Source organism: Antedon bifida, chromosome 7 (assembly GCF_963402885.1).
Source record: "Antedon bifida chromosome 7, ecAntBifi1.1, whole genome shotgun sequence".
Classification (NCBI taxonomy): Eukaryota; Metazoa; Echinodermata; class Crinoidea; order Comatulida; family Antedonidae; genus Antedon; species Antedon bifida.
The window spans coordinates 2,373,450-2,393,461 of record NC_136232.1 but is presented as its reverse complement, the minus strand read 5'-3'; the positions used below and the strand labels follow the sequence as shown (position 1 = coordinate 2,393,461).

General features: G+C 34.0%; 2 protein-coding genes across 2 annotated transcripts; both read right to left on the bottom strand.

The window, feature by feature from the left end:
• Positions 1-4,778: 4,778 nt before the first annotated feature.
• LOC144848341 (histamine H2 receptor-like) lies at positions 4,779-5,739 on the bottom strand. Its single transcript, XM_078705059.1, has one exon. The coding sequence runs from the start codon at positions 5,737-5,739 to the stop codon at positions 4,831-4,833; it is 909 nt and encodes a 302-aa protein (XP_078561185.1). The 3' UTR covers positions 4,779-4,830.
• An 8,080-nt stretch (positions 5,740-13,819) lies between these two features.
• On the bottom strand, positions 13,820-19,223 carry LOC144848339 (galanin receptor 2a-like). The gene is made up of 2 exons (XM_078705058.1): positions 19,167-19,223; positions 13,820-15,237 (listed from the first exon to the last, which is right to left on the bottom strand). The coding sequence occupies exon 2, from the start codon at positions 15,213-15,215 to the stop codon at positions 14,163-14,165; it is 1,053 nt and encodes a 350-aa protein (XP_078561184.1). The 5' UTR covers positions 15,216-15,237; positions 19,167-19,223; the 3' UTR covers positions 13,820-14,162.
• Between the last annotated feature and the right edge of the window lie 789 nt (positions 19,224-20,012).

Below are 20,012 nucleotides of genomic sequence, written 5' to 3'. Positions count from 1 at the left end.
AAATGCTGTAAACATCGCGGTTTTGATTTTACGAAGACGAGTGCAAGCACGATTACTGAAAGGGCATTTTCTTACGTTGCGCAACGTTGCCTTCGCTAGTGGGAACCAAGCGTAATAAGGGGACACTTCCCCGTCCATGGAACGAACGAGGGGTAACGCATGCGTTACGGTTTACGAATACCCTTCTTCTTCTGAAGAAATTGGTCTGGCCAGTCAGTCACCCAATTACCCATTCCCGCATTAAAGAAAGTGATTAATATTATGATAATGACGTATAGTGATCCTACGATGATAATGACGACGAAAAATAGTAAACCGGCTGCAAGAGGGTGATGGCGAATACAACGACGTTGACTGATGACTACAGCATGACACGGTACTACAGTACTAAGCCGATGCTTGAGCTCAGCGGAATATGTGATAGCATAGCGGGAATCTTAATAGCATGAGTATTATCACGTGTGACGTAATAAATTATATTAAATAAATTATCTTTTTTTTATTTAACAAAAATTAAAATTTAGGAAAAAGAAAAGACGTACAATTACAATCCAATAAAACTACTAAAACTTAATATTATAATGTGAGAAATTATTGTGTTCCACGTAATTTAACAATTACTTTACACTTGCTATATATTACACAGGCATCGAACTAATACAGCCCAAGTATTTATTGCCTTTTTTATGTTACCGACATTTCGGGTTTTGTCTGTGTTTTCAAGTAATAATACGTATGATACGCCATATGCGCCAACATAATTATATTTTTACTAATATTACTTCGAAGCAGTAAATAAAGACATCAAATCATTGGTTTGAAATGACGCTCTGTTAAATGTAATTAGTAAATATAACTTCCTTCGTTGTTGCGTCCAAGAAGAACCAAGCTTTTTTAACAGGATATTTAACTAGTAATGGTATCTGTAATCAGTAAATGCAATAACCAAAGGGGGCGTACCGCGTTAAGGTCAATTTACACAGACGACCGGTAACGGTAAGCAGAAAACCACGTAGCTTGTTTCACGTAGAATATTATGTATCTATCCTGAGCGGAAACCGCCCGTCCGCTCCGCGTTATGTAGATTCTATATATTTATTACCGTTACCGCTCGTCTGTGTAAATTGGCCTTTAATACGAAATGTAAACACGCAAGTATAATTTAATACTGGCTAATGTACGAATAAATGAGTTTAAAAACACCAGCTTTCAACTTTGTCACATTCGGGCACTGCCACTTTGTACGGTATTGTGGCCACAGGCGCGCGCCACATGTGATACGTGACACTGTGTTACACAATTTACCATGATACTGGACATATAATGACATGTGTGAAGACAGATAATCGGGCGACATTTTTTTTAAACATAATTTTTACGACAAGTCAACAATGTCGTTGAAATGGTACTAACAGTGTTACGCATGATTCTGAAAAAATGCTAGTTTGCTATCGACAGTTATAATCTCTGAGGTCTGAACTTTATATAACCTTGAACCACATCATTGATTATAAAACAAAATTATAAACGAAATTGATTAAAAATCATATAAAAATAAACAAAAAAACAAATCAAGATGGATGCGCTGCTATCCAGCTGCGTGGATATAGTCAAGTTAACATTTTCTTCGCTTCACATCGGAAAGCGTATAATCTCTAGCCGCAAGGCTCAAACACACATCAAGAATTCATTGCTTAAAATTACGTTAACAATATCTATATAAGAAATAAAAAATGTCAAAATGTCCAAGATGAATAATAAGATTTAAAATACAGTAGTACTAAGTTATGAGATCGCAAACGGTCCTCGCACATTAAAAGAAAATGAAAATACGAACAAACTAATTTCAACTAAAAATATGATACGTATGAAACGCCATATATGCCAAAAAAGTCGAATCGTCGCATAGAACCTATTCAACATGATATTTATAGGCCGTCTTTTTACTACGGATTTTACACACCGGGGTGCACACATACAAAATGATGCGTGCCGGTCCGCTGTGTGTGAACTAGTACTAGTAGGCGATGTGAAAGGGCGACAGGCATCTTCATGTATGGTACTAGGCCTAGTACTAATTCGTACTCCTAGAGAAACATGTGAATGGGGGAATAACCTGCCTGCCTACTAGGATGAGTTGCGCACAGGTGTGAACGACACATACTACAACCTTCTACACCCCTAAGGGTCCCATATCCGAGAAGACTACCACCAGATCAATGGTCGAGGAGTTTCTTGAACCGGTGCCGATTGTATATAGCTACTGTATGGTTTGCAACGCCCCTGCCTTAACCGCACGGCCACTCGACTCGAAAATAAGCAAGATGCTCTACAGTTTGCTGTACGTTTGTTAGCAATACAATATCTTCATGTATGGAGGTAATGAAATAGAATACACACTGGATTGGAATAACCTATCGGTCAATTATTACCATGAATATTATACCTGTTAATAATTACTTGTATTATTAATCAAGTATCTTCGGGCTTAATATAGCTGTCATCATTCTAGCTATTTGTCATGTTGGGGAAGTGATATAACGCACGAAGAATTTGCACAATAAAAACACATTGACGAAATGAAAACGGGGATAATTCAAATTTAGCAGAGGTAACTACCAATTGTGTACCGTGTACGGTATTTAAAACAAGAAATATTTGTAATATTTCAGTGTTACATGTAGCCTAAATGGATGATGTCAACTAAAGTCGTCCCTTTTCAAAGTCGCCTCTATAGGCAAACTCGCCGCATCGCCATTCGACACTTTGTAAACGTATTCATGCCGTGTAGGCCTATAGAGTGTCTTAAGGATAAAAGTGCAAACTAAGATTAAAATTATAGCTAATAATGGTACAGTTATGAAATAGTAATAAAATAAATTTAATATGATTTTACGTTACATATGTATATATTTAGCAGGCTGTCTGAAAATACATCTTTGTTAAATCATGGAGGAAATTCACAACGATAAATTCATATGTACAGATAATCTGTAGTCATCTAATGATTTAGCATGTGAATCGAATACGACAGAATCAATATTGTGTTAAAAGTTCAATGTATCAAAACAGAAGATAAAAGACTCGTATTTCATAAAACCTAACCTTTAAATTGTTCTTCAATTAGTTTCTGTCTATCAGGAGCATAAATAATCCTTATATTCCATTATCAGATCGCATTAGTTGTTTTGTAACGTATAAATGTTACAGGTCATTCAAGTACGTTTTAGATAAAAATAATAATTCTTGTGCTATTTAATTGACTTTTACAACTATTTGCTGATGTGTAGTGTATGCAATTTTTAACTTGATAAAATTTATAAACAGTATACATTTCATATTATAAAATGATTATTTAAGGACACTTTTAAATAAAAAGCGAACAACGTCTTAAAAAACAATGTTAAAAAATAAATTCTTATTCAAACCAGGTAGGCATATAATAGAGTGGAGCTGAGTATAGCCTACTTCTTGAAGTTTAGTGCTATGCTACCAGCCTAGGCCCTAGGCCCCTCCTGAGCCCTACCTTCTTTCTAGCTATTTTTTATATTGTTCGCAAAAGTATTGCCAGCCACAGGCAGGATAGCATTGTTCATTGTTAATGTTATTAATTAATTAATAATACATGCCTAGGCTAGGCCTACCTACTCTAGGCTAGGCCTACTGTTTAGGAAGCCCCTAGCTAAACTAGTATTTAGTAAGCACTAGGCCTAGGCTAGGCCTAGCCTACCCTAGTAGTAGTAGCCAATAGGCTAGTATAGCCTAGGCCTAGCCTACTTCTAACTAATAGGTGTCATGCCTAGCTAGGCCTGCATCAACTAAAATAATATTTGTATAGGAAAAACCAATGACTTACCAACTTTAACAACACACAATAGTGTGGGCGGCAACACCGTGTGTAAGATGGAGGTGATATTCTCCAGATAAGAAAGAGTTTCGTGTCAGGTCACCCTTTTAACCGTGGCGCGCTAGCTGTCAAGACGTCGTACGAACGACGATTCCTTGATCGTCTGCCCATATTCGCGGCTACTACCCCCTCTATAGATCAGAGAAAATTCCAGTTCCAACAAAAACAGGTTTCAAAAACAAAATACAACTTTAAAAGGGATTCTATTACCAATTTGAACTCATACTTATAAGTATATCATATATTCCAATACTCTATACTAATCATATTCAAAATACATTGAAAATAAATAAGCGAAATTGTTAAATAAAGTACTTGCGCCCTCTTGAAAGCAATAACGTTTGTTCTTGGTAAGAGAGGGCGATATACTTTTAACACGAAAGTCTATTATTCAAATACAATATATCTAAACACTTTATTGGTAAATTGCGTAATGATAGGATCAGGGTCATAGTGCTTAATAGATACAAGTTAACATTGGGTTTCAGTGGGAATATACAGACGTCATAATAAAGTTGTTAACTTCTGATATATGTTAACTAATATTTCAAAAAATTATCTCTTTTTTATATACATTTTGAACAGACGATGGGCACTCGCCATACGTTCTTCAGTTTAGACACGATGGGTCACTATAGTTTAATAATATTACCTCTCAAATGTACCGGTAGGCCTACTTTCCGTGAAATAAAAACAAAAATGTCTACAAATTCATCCCCATCATCCTTATTATAGGCTACCAGCATCCCGGATAGCTCCTTTGCGAAGCTATGTTCTTAATCGTCACTAATGTCAGTAAATAATGTATATATAAAATATGTAGGCCAGTGCGTACAACCTAGTATGTTGTATTGACATCGCTGTAGTCGTTGAATTATCTTGTTTGTTACTTTGTATTTCAACGTTCCCTGTCATTAACATTTTTATTTAATGCATAAATTTGTCCTAACTTTCTTCTGTGTAAAAGCATACACAAACGGATTCAGAATGCTGTTGGAATACGCAATTAGTAAAAAAATATTACATAATTGGGGCGTTTTTTTACATAACGATTGCCCACTTAACGTAGTATACAGCCAGATGAACTTATCTGGACCCCACGTTATTGTAAAGAAAACGGTCAAGAACAAGAAAACCCACATCATTTTGGATTTAGTTTTTGTTAGAGTTTTAGCAGCATGGTTCTGTTGATATTTATTCATATTATTTGCCATTTCCGCCATACTTTTGATTATCGTCTTGTAAATAAAGAACATGTATATTATAGGAATCAGGTACGAAAGCAAGAAAACGGTTACTCCAATAAACGTAAACACATAAGCGTTATTGAATGTTTCCAAACATTGACCGCATTCATCGACAACGCTAACAAAGACAGTAAATACTTGTAAGAACATTCCAGCAAGCCACGGGAAAATTAACATAAAGTAACGCTTCTTAGAGAAAATGATTGTTTGGTATTCTATAGGAGTGACTACTGCCCAATAGCGATCCAATGCGATCATCAACAGGCCCATCACAGAAGCAGACAAACTCGCCCACATTAGAAATTTAGAACCATAAATTCGGCATACTAAATTCATTATGATACTTTGATCGTATTTGATGTCAGATACAGGAATCATGAATAAAGATGAGGTGAAATCACAAACGGCCAGATTACACACTAACTGGTATGTCATCTTTGATCGAAGAGATTTGTATGTAATGATGACGAAAATTACGATAGAGTTTCCAATTAAACCTATCAACCCAAAACACATCTTCATGATCTTGAAGGGGTCTTCTGCAGTATTGGTAACAACTGTATCTTCGCACGTTGTCGTGTTCATCTTCGACAATTAGTTTCTTGTAAATAAGAACAAGTTTAAGTCAAAATGTCTTTACTTTATTGATAAATTTACAAAGCGTTTTCATCCATAACCACTGACAATATTTTAATGTACATAATTTTAATCATGGAACTTTCTAAAAAACACTGCCCAAGTTGTTTTGTACACAATGTTGTACATTGGGTAAGTACACCTACATCAATGTAGGAACAGAAACATTCGTGTCGGAAAGTTAATTTAATCACACATTATACTGTTGAGAACAGGACTAAATTATACCATAGAAAATGTATAAATAACAAATAAATGAAAGAAGAATTTGACAACTTACATTAATTTAAAAAATCTTCGCTGCAACAACTTAATACACGTCTGAGGAGAATCAGAAGAAAGAATATAATACATTTAATAATGCTGCTTTATTATGGTAACTGAATTTTATTTACTGAATAGATGGAAAATTATTGGCTGGAATAAATTAGGCGTTAGTGAAACCCATCAATTAGCTAGACCATTTTACAGACACGACATTACGTTTACATAACACACATTTTAATGGTTTCGTAAACATGGTCTGTTCATAAACTGGCAAAACAAAACGAGTTCATTAAAACACGTTAACGTGAACAGATAGGCGTTGGTTGTTTCTAAATGTTTGTATATGTTTTTGAATTAACCTTTCCAGAATATTAAACAACCAATCAGCCTACATTCTTTTCTCTAGAAGCCCACCCCAAATGTTAATTCGGTTAGAAAACGTTGCGATGCCTACCTAAATTTCCTCCAAGGTGAATCTCCTTTTTCAGGCCCTTTCAACTTGCCTCGTTGTACTGGTATTCATGTGGACAGTTTCGTTACATAACATAGTACTTAGAGAAGAACATCATCCGATACAAATGAACTGTTTTAGTTTAGATGATAGTTTTATTCAATCATCGACAATTAGTTCAATCCAAACAATTATCATTGTCTTTCATGATATAACATCAACTGGTTAATTAAGAATTGGTTTTATTGTTCTGAGATTTGGTTACATAATTAGGTTCAGTCACACCGGCTACTATTTCTATAATTCGAATCATTGTTTCTATGTAATATCGTGTAATTTAAGGAGGAATGTCAATACGAAAAAAAACCGTTTTAATGAAAAATGCTAAATGATTGACATCTCGTGATTAAATGACGCCACACAATAGTTATGTTTTTTTATGGTCTACTGTATCTCTATTAAAAGACAATTAACAAACATACAGGAACAATTAGTATAATGAACCCAGTGATTTCGACAGTATTGTGTTGGTGAATTTGTAATTGTTCTGAAAAGTAATCAGACTTTTCTTCTATTTTTAATAAAGGCACTTACAATTGGGGTAATATTAAACAAACTCTGAAAAGGCTGCGGCATGGCATTATAATAAGAATAAAGTTTGAAATATAGAATCATATGGCTTGCCTCACTTTTTCCGAGTTTGGGCACTTTTGGTTTTGCACAATAGTGGAATGTGCTGCAGTGGTTTGTAGTAGAGATATACAATTAAGTTGTTAACTTAGATTATGTTCCCTTATATTTCTAAATCATTATCTTTATCAATCAAAAGGCAAATTATTATTTTATTATTTTTATTTATTTTTATTTATTTTATTCAGTTGACAACCAACAGCGATGAAACCGCCACTAACAGGTTGAAAAATGACAATTATGTGGGTATCAGTGACTTCGTGATTTCATTCAAAATGTTTAATTATAGTATTTATATGCATTTTTAATGTTTATACAAATTTTATTCTAAATGTTTTTTATACAATCAGTACAATAGGAGACCTACTAGATAGTGATTAAGTTTGCTTTTTAGGAATCCTGTCTCTGCCTGGTTTTGTGGGATGTTTTCTTGCTGTTTATCCAGGTTTTTTTATACTGTATTTTTATGGAGACAAAATAAAAAAAATGAAATGAAAATACAGCATGTACCTTCTTATATCATCCATTGCTCCTTTCTGAAACTAGTTATGTTCTAAATATAATCAATCTAATAATTACTGTCAGTAAAGAATCTTATTTTATAAAATATGTAGGCCTAGTGCGTACAACCTACTATGGTGTAGTACCGTCGCTGTACACGTTGAATATCTTTTTGTTATACTTTTTCAACTTTCCATTTCATCAGCAATCAGTTTCAAAATGCATACATTTTTCCTAACTTTCTTCTGTGTAAAAGCATACACAAACGGATTCAGAATGGTATTTGAATACGCTATTAGTAGCATGAATTTACATAATTGGGGCGTTTTGTCACATAACGATTGACCAGTTAACGAAGCATACAGCCAATTTAACTTATTTGGACCCCAAGTTATTGTAAAGAAAACGGTCAAGAACAAGAAAACCCACATCATTTTGGATTTCGTTTTTGTTAGAGTTTTAGCAACATGGTTTTGTTGATATTTATTCATATTATTTACCATTTCCGCCATACTTTTGATTATCGTCTTGTAAATAAAAAACATGTATATTATAGGAATCAGGTACGAAAATAAGAAAACGGTTACTCTAATAAACGTAAACACATAACCGTTATTGAATGTTTCCAAACATTGACCGCATTCATCGACAAAGCTAGCAAAGACATTAAATACTTGTAAGAACATTCCAGTAAGCCACGGGAAAATTAACATAAAGTAACGCTTCTTAGAGAAAATGATTGTTTGGTATTTTAGAGGAGTGACTACTGCCCAATAACGATCCAATGCGATCATTAAAAGGTTCATAACGGAAGCAGACAAACTTGCCCACATTAGAAAGTGTGAACCATAAATTCGGCATACAATATTCATTATGATACTTTGATCGTATTTGATGTCAGGTACAGGAATCATGAATAAAGATGAGGTGAAATCACAAACGGCCAGATTACACACTAACTGGTATGTCATCTTTGATCGAAGAGATTTGTAGTTAATGATGACGAAAATGACGATAGAGTTTCCAATCAAACCTATCAACCCAAAACACATCAGCATGATATTGAATGGGTCGTCAGTATTGTTGGTAACAACTGTATCTTCGCACGTTGTCGTGTTCATCTTCGATATTCAGTTTAAAGTGTTCCTTTGTAATTAAGAACAAGTTTTACAATAATGCTTTAATGTATCGGAAAATTAGCCATTTAGCCATAAACACTAAAAATATAATCTTAACGATGAAAACATTCGAATAGGAAATCTGTATAACCAAAACAATGCCATATTTGTAATTTTGGTGAGTACATTTACCAATGTAGGTAAACAATTAATTCTGTAACATTATACTGGCCAAAATTATACCACAGCAAATGTATAAAATAACCAATAAATAAAAAAAGATTGACAACTTCCATTAAATAAAAAAATCTTTGCTGCAAAAACTTTCTGAGAGGAATGTCTTCTTGAAGAAAGAATCAGAATATAATACATTTAATAATGCTGCTTTATTGTCGTAACTGAATTGTATTTACTGAATATTAGATAGACAATTATTGGCTAGAATAAATTAGGCGTTAGTGAAACCCATCAATTAGCTAGATCATTTTACAGACACGACATTGCGTTTGCATAACACACATTTTGAATCGTTTCGTAAACATGGTCTGTTCATAATATAAACTGCCAGAACAAAACGAGTAAAAACGGTGTTTTTCTTCCTGTCAACTCACGCATGAACTGAGATTCGTGTGGAATAGTTCTATTACAAATGAACTGGTTGAACATATAAAATATCAACTGGTTAATTGAGATTCTGTTCATGACTTCTATTGCTTCAACTCGAATCATTGTTTCAATTTAATATCGTGTAACTTAAGGAGGAATGTCAAGACTAAAGAAAACCTTTTAATGAAAGATCTTGTACGATTGACATCTCGTGATTAAATGAAACACAATTTATGTTTTATTTATGGTGTATCTCTATTAAAAGACAATTTCCCGGATTCTCTTATACGATAAGCAATGGCTCTAGCAGAATAATCAACATAGCGCCACCTGCAGAATAAAACCGAGTTTTTACATTTTGGCAGACTGTCACTGAATGGATACCAAGAAACAGTGTGACACAATTATTCATTTATTTATACCTCTATGCTTTAATGAATCTCGGAAAGCAAATTTCGTTTATATTGTATTGTATTACAACAATTCCTAAACTTGACTAGATGATTCTACCAACGTTTCACGAACTAAATTGCTACTGTTCCTTATTTCTGCTAAAGCCTGGTTCCCACTAGGACGCAACGCAAGGGCGTAAGCGCAACGCAAGCGCGTTGACCAATCACAAGCAAAAATTCGGATAATCTATCGGCTTGTGATTGCTTACGTCGCGCTTACGTAGTTGCGTTACGTCCTAGTGGGAACCAAGCTTGAGTATGACACGTCAACAATTAAATAGCTGTCTAATAACTTAAACTACATCATTGCCAATACAATGTGATCGTGGGTTAATTTGCATTTGGAAAACTTTTTCTGGTTTTTAAATACGCTAAAAAAACACTAAATAAAAATTCAATCTAAATTGTATGTTTATTTCTTTGTTTATTTAATAATGTTTATTGTTAATTCCAATATAGGTAAATCGAATTCAGTGTTCTTATACAATACAAACTAGAACAGCATATTGTATATACATTAAGTATCATTTGAATTATTGAACATTCTATCAAAATGTTATTGCTTATCGTATTGTTATTACATTGAGTCGTTTGTAGAAATTGATTGTACTAATTATTTAATTCGATTGTCATTCAGTACATTGTCTATTAAACCATTTTTCTAGAAATAAAGACACGTTCACGTGAGTTGAAAGATTGAATGTCCTATTTAACTCAGCTTCGCCAAGTTAAATAAGTCAGTCACTCTCTCATTTTAACGAATACACACATTCATTACCGTTCTATAAAAGTAAACTTGTTTTTAATGAATCCACTGCTTCCATCTTGAATAATCTATTAAAAATTAAGTACACAGAGTTAATAATGTACTTGTAAATTCAAAAGTTCATGTGAATTCTGCTGCGAAGGCTAGAGACGTACTAAGTTGACGCGTTCAAATCAAACCATGTTGAAAAAGAGAAAATACGGTTAAACGTACAAATAAGGCGTTCTATGAAAAAGAAGACAACATGTACAATCAAATAGTAAAATGAGAGAATAGAGAATCTTGAGATAAACACTTGGATTTACAAAATAGATAAAACTACAAGGTAACAAAATAAGTGACTATACATTTTATTGCACAAAACGTTACATTACAAAACACATTATGGATATAAAAAATAGCATCATTTTGAATACAAATGCACAAATATGATTCGATTGTCTTTACATTTTATATTTAAATATACTTTTTGTGGGAAACAACAAACTTAACTTAACAAGTTTTCTTTCTCAAATCTTTCGTACAAAGTTCTATATCTATCAATTTTGATTTTCACAAAACACAAGTCTATTGCTTGGTAACTAGTGCTCAGTTGAATACGGGGTACTGTAGATTGGAATGGAAGGCAAGAAGAAAGACGTTTATGGCCAATTATTAGAGTTTAAAATACACTCTTCAATTCAATTCAATTCAATTCAATTCATTTATTTTCCAGAAGACATATAAAACATATAATACAATAAAAAAAATACAAACACAAGAAAACTAACACCAGTCTGGCGGATTGTAGAAAAGTGACAAGTCACTATGCGAGTACTCTCCTTCTGGTGCAAAAACAAGTTAACAACAAAATACATTAAATAAGGCAGGGAAAAACTTAGAGGAACCAAAAAGGCACAAATCAGTCACTTCAATAAGGAGGGTATCCCACAACCTCGGAAAGGAAATAAAATGAGTAGTAAAGAGTGGTAAAATGCATTGATACGAGAACCCATATGCCTAAAATCTAATTTATAATTTCTACGAGAAACTGGTGTGGGCAACAATGCACCATCAACCAGAAAATCTACGTAGAGATACTTAATAACAAATTCTCTTCCTGGATAAAATGATACAGAATAGAGAGAAAACCATTGTCGATTCTGAAATACCGGCAATACCTTGCTCTTAGTCAATTTCGTGAAATACCTGCTACACTACAATTGCTATTACAGGTATAGGGTAGGCTATACCGCCAGGCTACCACACCACATAGACACTACAATACCGTATGCCACGTGAAAAGAGGTAAACCGCTGTTGGTTTGTGTAGTCTATTTCGTTAGATCCCCCACATCCCTACAACAGTTATAGACACTAAACAATGGCATATAGGTAGGTATCTCATTCTCTTACATTGGTTTGTGTAATTTAACTTAAATTGGACTTAAGAATTGAATTTATTTTGTCCATTCGATCGATGGCGCCATAAGTACAAACTCATTTACATATAGTATACGGGCGAAAGTTGGTTGTGGTCAGTACAATACATTGTTTAAATAATAATAGTTAATCGATTCAACATGATAAAATACTAAAACGATATAACTATTAACATTTTTAAATTAATACAAAACACGTATCAAACAAATATTATTTTAGTAGCTGCAAGGTTGACGACAATACACAATCACCAAAGAGGTAAAGCATACACGACGCCGTCAAAATATGATCAATATTTCGATATTGTCATCATGAATAGTAGACCTGCAGTGTGTATTATTATTTCTTAATGATAATGTGCCCATAACATCTAATACTGAATATCAATTTGATAAATGCATCACAGTGCGTGACTAATAATTATATGTGCCAAATTAACTAGTACACGGGGAGTGACACTAAATATTTATTGTACATGACATTACAATGGACAATTGTGTATGATGCTATAAATTGATAATATGAGGAAGTTTTAAATTAAATTAAAATGTCTCAGCACGTTTTAAGCTTTAATGTTCGTAAATTTCAATATACATGAATATTGGAATAGTTATAGCAACTTATAAAAAAGTAGTTTTAGACGCACATCAATGAAAGATTTTGGCATGTTGCGCGCGTTATCATTTTAGTGGAAATTATTTATTGATGTAATTTAACGCGTTCGAACGCAATAAACCGTTCCTGGAGTTTCTTGTCTACTGACTGACTACAGCCATCTGTATAAGTCTCATGAGTACACTTTACAGGCCTGCATTGCCTCTTTTTCAAATACGAGAATAAGTAAAACTAATTTGTCAACATTCAACGAAGCTAATTAAAACAATTGTCATAAATTAAACACAGTATTTTTTGTCTCAATTTTGATTGATTGTTATGTGACTTCATAACATACTACACTTAACACGTGAGTTTAGAAATCACAAAGGGTGTTAAGATATATATAGTATATATGTAGAATGTTTACAATCATTTTTTCCTTGAAAGAAGCAAAAATAATGTATAGTGGTGATTTTATTGCGGCACTTAAGACTAAATACTGAATAGGCCTAAAATATAGTATTTAAAGATAAGTAGTGATGACGTAAGTACAATACTAATGGAAACAAATAAGGCTGATTACATGTGTAGTATTTAAAATAAAAACTGATTTAGAAGGCCTAATCGGAAATTTTAAAACATCTTTGAGTTTAAGATACTACATACAACATTGTTCATAGTGCCCCGAAATACATTGAAAGCTACCATTAATTTGTATGAGCCTCGTCGTAGGCTACGCCTACTGGCCTTATATCATCCATGGACAATCTATGCCTTTCTGTCCCTGACACTAGGGGTTTTGGACAGTGCGTTTTCTATTCCTGGTCCTGGAATAATATCCCCTTAGTAATTCGGCAGGCTCCTAGTTCTCGTGCTTTTAAGAAACACATTGAAACTCTAAGTCCTAAGTTGCGCTCTTAAAGCATTTGTATTTTGTATATCATTATACCGGTTCTGTTATTACTCTGTACGGCGCTTTGATCTTTCTTTAATAATAATAATGGTTTTCATATTGATTATACATATTATATTTATTTTAAATTATGAGCAAAGTCATATCTCGTAACGAAAAAATGAACTCATATTTATAGTATTATCTATTAAAATTGAATTGCTAAGGACAATATTTGTGCGTACGCCCTTGAACAATATTGATATAAAGTACCTAGTCATCGATTTTGTTAATGCATAGTTTTTTTTCCACGAAAACGTGTGGTTACTAACATAACCATTTAATGGATGGTGATAGTCAATAACATTTATGTTGTAGATAGCTGATACAATACTGATTGTGTACACAATTTACATTACATTACGTGTGGCATGCGAGTAATATTCGAGTCCCATGGGTGCTATCGCGCGTCTCCATTAATAGCCTCTTTTTCGACTCTTTTCTGAAAGCCATGCCATTTGGGTTGTATTACTAGTTTTTGTCACTAGACATCCGTACGAAAATCAGCTGAAGTTGCGAGTATTCTGTAACTGCATTGTCACAATATAACTTTAAATGGAACTTATAGAGGTATTTGACATTCTTGACTGGCTTGTGTTGTCGATTGCTGATGAATTGTTGTCGATTGAGTATGCTGTTTGATCTCGTCGTCGTTTCTTCTTGCAATCGATTCCCAATTTCTTTCGCACTGTCTTCTGCGTAAACGCGTACACTAGTGGGTTTATGATGCTATTCGCATACGCAATAAGAACGATAAGTTTGTTATATACCGTCCCCTTGTACACAGAAGCACCCATAGTGTATGACAGGTATAAGAACTGATCTGGCCCCCATGTTATTATGAAGAATACAGTCAAACCGAAGAATACCCACACCATCTTTGTCTTAGTTTTCTCTAACTTTTTAGCTGACTGGTCTTGATTGTACGTGACCATGTTTTTCGCCATTGTAGCCATACCTTGTATGATCTTGTAGTAAACGAACATCATACAGGTGATAGGTATTAAGTAGGAAAATATAAACACCGAACTTCCGACTAAAGGTAGAGCGTATTCCCAGTTGTAAAAGTTCTTACATTTACCGCACTCATCAACATCTCTGACGATTATACAAAAGCCCTGTACCAAAACCCCAGCAACCCACGGGAAGACGAGGAGTAGGTAGCGCTTCTTTGAGTACACGATTGTCTGGTATCTAAGTGGAGTGACGATGGCCCAGTAACGATCCAACGCCATCATTAGTAATGCCATTACAGACACTACAAAACTCATCCAGAGCGGGAAATCAGAACCGTAAACTCTGCAGACAAACCTCATCGCAATGCTTTGATCGTAAAGTACATCTGGTCGTGGAATCATGAAAAGTGATGCTATGAAATCTGCACATGCAAGGTTGCACACCAACTTGTACGTCATCTTAGATCGAAGAGACTTGGAGCTGACGATCACGCCAATTACAATAGCGTTACCAATTGAGCCTATCAAACCAAAGCCTAGTAGTAATCCTGTATACGGATTTGTAAAATCAATAGGCTCTCTTAGGATTTCTTCACACTCGGTTGTTGGTAGTGGAGAATACATATCGTCATCAGTTGCGTTCATCATGAACTTATTTTAAATTATAAATCTGTAAAATACAAAAGAATGCATCGTTTAGTCATACCATTTACAATGTGTGATACAACTAAGGGAGGGGTGGCATGGGGTTCACGACTCACTGCCACACCCTCGCCCACTTGGGCGTATATCAAATTGTATCAATGCATTCCTTTCTATGATGATAATCCTACAATACACCAAGGCAATCTAACAACAGGACACTGAGCTTGCCTTGCCAATTTATGAACTCGTAACAGTCTTTTGATCTTATGTCTTGCTGCGACAAATACCAACAGTATATGTACATATTCTCCGTATGGCATCCTGACAACTCGCGGTCAAGAATGATCAATTAGAATTTGAATATCGTATTTACACTTATAATTAGTTTTTAGGATGAAAATGTTATTCATTAACTATATACTTAGTACAGGCTATATGTGACATGTATCCTATGTAACCTTGAAAAAACTAGAAGCCTGCAAAATTTTTTTGGTAATTATTCACACCTAAAGCTACAAAAAAATACCAAAAGACCTTTTATTAGAAATTTTTCAAGGTCAAACCATATATAGCCTCTACTATAACTATGAAAATCATTTGATCGATTAACGATCGTTCTTCTTATTACCAAGTAGGCAGGATACGATAAGATAAGATGTGCAACGTGAACGACATATTCATGGTGTAGTTTAAACTCGTTTACACAATAAAAGTACTAAACAATGTATTATGTATATGGAGTAAATTTAGTAAAGGTACTGTGAACTCATTTAGAGTTTGCTTTAATAACAGGTTACGTAAGCTACTGAAGTTACCTAGTTATAATAACACAAGCATGATGTTTGTAACGAATAACGGTCCCTCATTCTATGAATATTGGAGGAACTCCATTCGTTGATATACATTTTGCGGTACACCACGTATATTAGTTCTGAATTCCTGACATTTGCAATATTCTGATTCAAACCCTAGTTAATTGTCTGGAGAAATTTTAGACTCGAGCGCGCAATCAGGTCTTAAATGTTCTCTCTTATTGCTTATATTTCTTGATTATGGGTTAATCCTATATTGTCGCTCTTCATTAATGAAAAATGGTGCACTTTTACAATGAGCTTTTGCTTCGGGATGGTAGTTGAAGGAAACTATAATTATACAAAAAAAATCTGCGCGTGTGTATTTAATCCAGATAATTCAAGTTTAAAAGCTGATTGAATTTGTGTCTTTTATAATCTTTTGTATCTTGTTCTTTTTTAACATTTACGCATCAAATCATTTACCAATTATGCATTCTATGTTGCTATATTGTTATTAACTACCAATAAACAGCAATAATAATTCCTATCGTCATATAGGCCTATAGGATATTTTTATTAGATGTAACTGAATCTGAGACGCCGAGTTTTGGTCGCTTAAGGTTCGTTCTTCTTATTATCAAGTAGACATGGTACGGTACACATTCTAAATAGTATACTCGAGTTGTATCAAACCCCATGACCCCAATCTTTTAGTACCCCGGTTTCGAGTCTCGTTTTGCTCTGTGCCCATTGCGAAACTCATCTGCCCCTCATATAACCTCTTTTTCCATAATAATTACTGTGATAATTAACAATACGATTAAGGTATTAATTATTTAGAGTGCATGTTCAACAAAAGCATATCTTCGAATTGGTTTTTTCTTAATATAGAAAAAAAATCAATATACATCTAACCTTAGACACGAATCTTGAGAAAGGTTATTAATTATTTATTTTATAGAATCACATTAATATTAGTAATAATTGTAACTGTTTTGATTAAATATTGAATAAATACTTGATTAAATAAATCCTTAACTTTCATGTACATGTACATGTACCCCCTCCGTTGGGACACGTTTTTCAGGGCACACTCCTTTCCCGTGAGAGGAACAAGTGGAACTGTTTTAACACGGCCAATCCCAATAAAACGTGGTTCCTACTAGCGACGCAACGTAACGCAACGCTACGACGTATTGCCGCAAAGTGCTGCATTGCGTAATCACAAGTGGGAACCGACGACGCAACAGTGCTGCAAACATTGCAGGTTTGATTTCACGCAGGCGGGGGCAAACACAGTTATTGGAAGGGCATTTTCTTACGTTGCTAAAGCGTGGTTCCCACTAGCGACGCAACGCAAGGACGTAACGCAACGCAAGTGAATTGACCAATCACAAGCGATGGCTTATTCGATTGTGATTGCTAACTGTCTATAACTTCGCTTGTCATTGGTTAAAACGCTTGCGTTGCGTTTACGTCCTTGCGTTGCGTCGCTAGTGGGAACCAAGCTGTAGACTGCGTTACGTTGCGTCGCTAGTGGAAACCAAGCTTTAGTTTGGTTCCCATTTTTTCCCTGCGATGTTTGCAGCACTGTTGCGTCGTCGGTTCCCACTTGTGATTACGCAATACATCAATTTGCGGCACTACGTCGTAGCGTTGCGTTACGTTGCGTCACTAGTAGGAACCACGTTTTATTGGGATTGGCCGTGTTAAAGCGTGGTTCCCACTAGCGACGCAACGCAAGGACGTAACGCAACGCAAGTGAATTGACCAATCACAAGCGATGGCTTATTCGCTTGTGATTGCTAACTGTCTATAACTTCGCTTGTCATTGGTTAAAACGCTTGCGTTGCGTTTACGTCCTTGCGTTGCGTTCTAGTGGGAACCACGCTCAAACCAGTTCCACTTGTTACGTCGCTGCGTTGCGTTCTAGTGGGAACCACGCTTTAAGGGAACACAAACACGAATATGAATTCTTATATAACATTTTGAAAGTAAAGCCTTAAACCAAAAGTTTACAACCTGTGAGAGTTTGGAAAATATACTGCTTGAGAGAAACATTTTTAGAAGGTTTATTTTTATTTCCTTTCTTCTTATTTTCTGTTCTTAAAAATGTTTCAAAATAAATATGGTTTGTGATTAATTGTTGTTTTATATCATACCGTAACTTCGAAATTTTCAAGTCTGATTGCTTTAAAATTTGTATCGTGCAAGAAAAATAAATGATAAACAAAAATTGACTGTATAAGAATATTTTTTTCCATAGATAAATATGATTTGAATTAGAATACTTAATGGATTTGTAAAACAAAGAAAAAAGGCTTAGGCCTCATACTAAAACATTATAAAATATTGAAGGTCAAATTGTTTATGTACTACATCATCCACTATATTTTTTAACTCGAATTCTCATAATTGTTCAATTTTATATTCAAAATTGTCGTTTAAGCCACTCATAATAATGATAATACCGTGGAAGAGTTAATTCAGTAATGTAACTGTTTCCTATTATTGAGCATATCATACACATAGTTATATTGTTACGAATTGATTTGTTAAAATTCCGTAACATAAATAATTACTATAAAGTTACTACACATAATAAGGTATTATTTATTTAATTTTAATAGCGTTACTTAAGTGAGCAATTATACTTTTATAAGGTTAAATCTAGACAAGCGTATAGCTTTTTATTTATTTTTTTTTTTTTGTCAAATCATAATTTAAATATGTAATAAATTATTTTACATTTGACAATAATAAGAAATATGGACAATTATGGAAAACTACATTATGGATTTTCTCCGTAAGAAAATATACAAATGTATTATCCATTAACTTAGGCCACACACATTTATTCTTCACAACCTATAGTCCTACAACTTTTTATTAGGCCTACTCCTTGTTACTCTAGGCCTATATAAGTAATCATTAATACATTAACATACCTGCAAACCAATGATTAATTTTCTACCGAAAGCATTTACCTCTTCTTCATCAAATCAGCTTACGAACTAAATAACTTAATCTCTCCAAAAAGTAGACGTCTTATATTCAGAAATCCCTGTATTATACTACGCATGCGCAAGTCACTTTTTGTATATCAGTTATTAATTATAGCAAATTTTGTTTTACAGAATATTATTTTATGTTAACGTACCTGGTAACCTAAAACGGCTGTGGTGATAGAATGTTTTATCTTCAAATCAGCTTTTAACCATACCAATCTCTCAAGTGAGAGGGTCTAACACGTTATTATATACATAAACTGTGCCTTTTATTGCGCATGCGCAAGTGTTTATTATTCACTAAATCAGAATGTGTCAAAGACTGAACAAATGGTTTAACTGTATTCATTCATTTCGTTCATTTTGAACAATTTCCAGTAATTAGGATAAAAAATCATCGTAAAACGTGACTTTTTTTATGATAACACACACTTCGCTGATTAAAAAGGAGATGGAAAACGAATACTTAATGTTTTAATAACACAGATTATTTTTAAAGTAAAGATTGAAGCTATGAGGACCAAATGATGGCAATTAGGTTTCATTTGGAGAGAGAAAAACACAATGTAACTTATCATCACGTATATACGGTATCTGTTGATTGCTTTAGAGAAAATCAAATGATGTAAGAGTGCACCTGACATTTATGTTAGCCTTATAAAATGTACTATCATAATTTAATTTATTTATTGATGTATAGCCTATACTGATTAATCGCAAGTGCACGTGGCATGCAGAAGAGAAGCAAAGCTTGCACTAAACAGAAATATATTTATAATCCTTTGTTAAAACTCATTCGTTCCTTGTTGCTATTCTGAAAATCGTCTTAAATGTCATACCTAATTTTCAGTTCAATGCTGTATTTCCACATACAACAATTATATCAGAGGCAAATTCCGTAATACAGCATCACATGTGTATCACATGTAGTGCCTGTATCAAGGTTAGGTATATAATACTAGGTGTTACATATAATATGAAGCACATTTTATGAAATT

Coding starts and splice junctions, on each gene's coding strand:
- LOC144848341 (XM_078705059.1), bottom strand. CDS start 5,739: ATGAACACGACAACGTGCGAAGATACAGTTGTTACCAATACTGCAGAA.
- LOC144848339 (XM_078705058.1), bottom strand. CDS start 15,215: ATGATGAACGCAACTGATGACGATATGTATTCTCCACTACCAACAACC.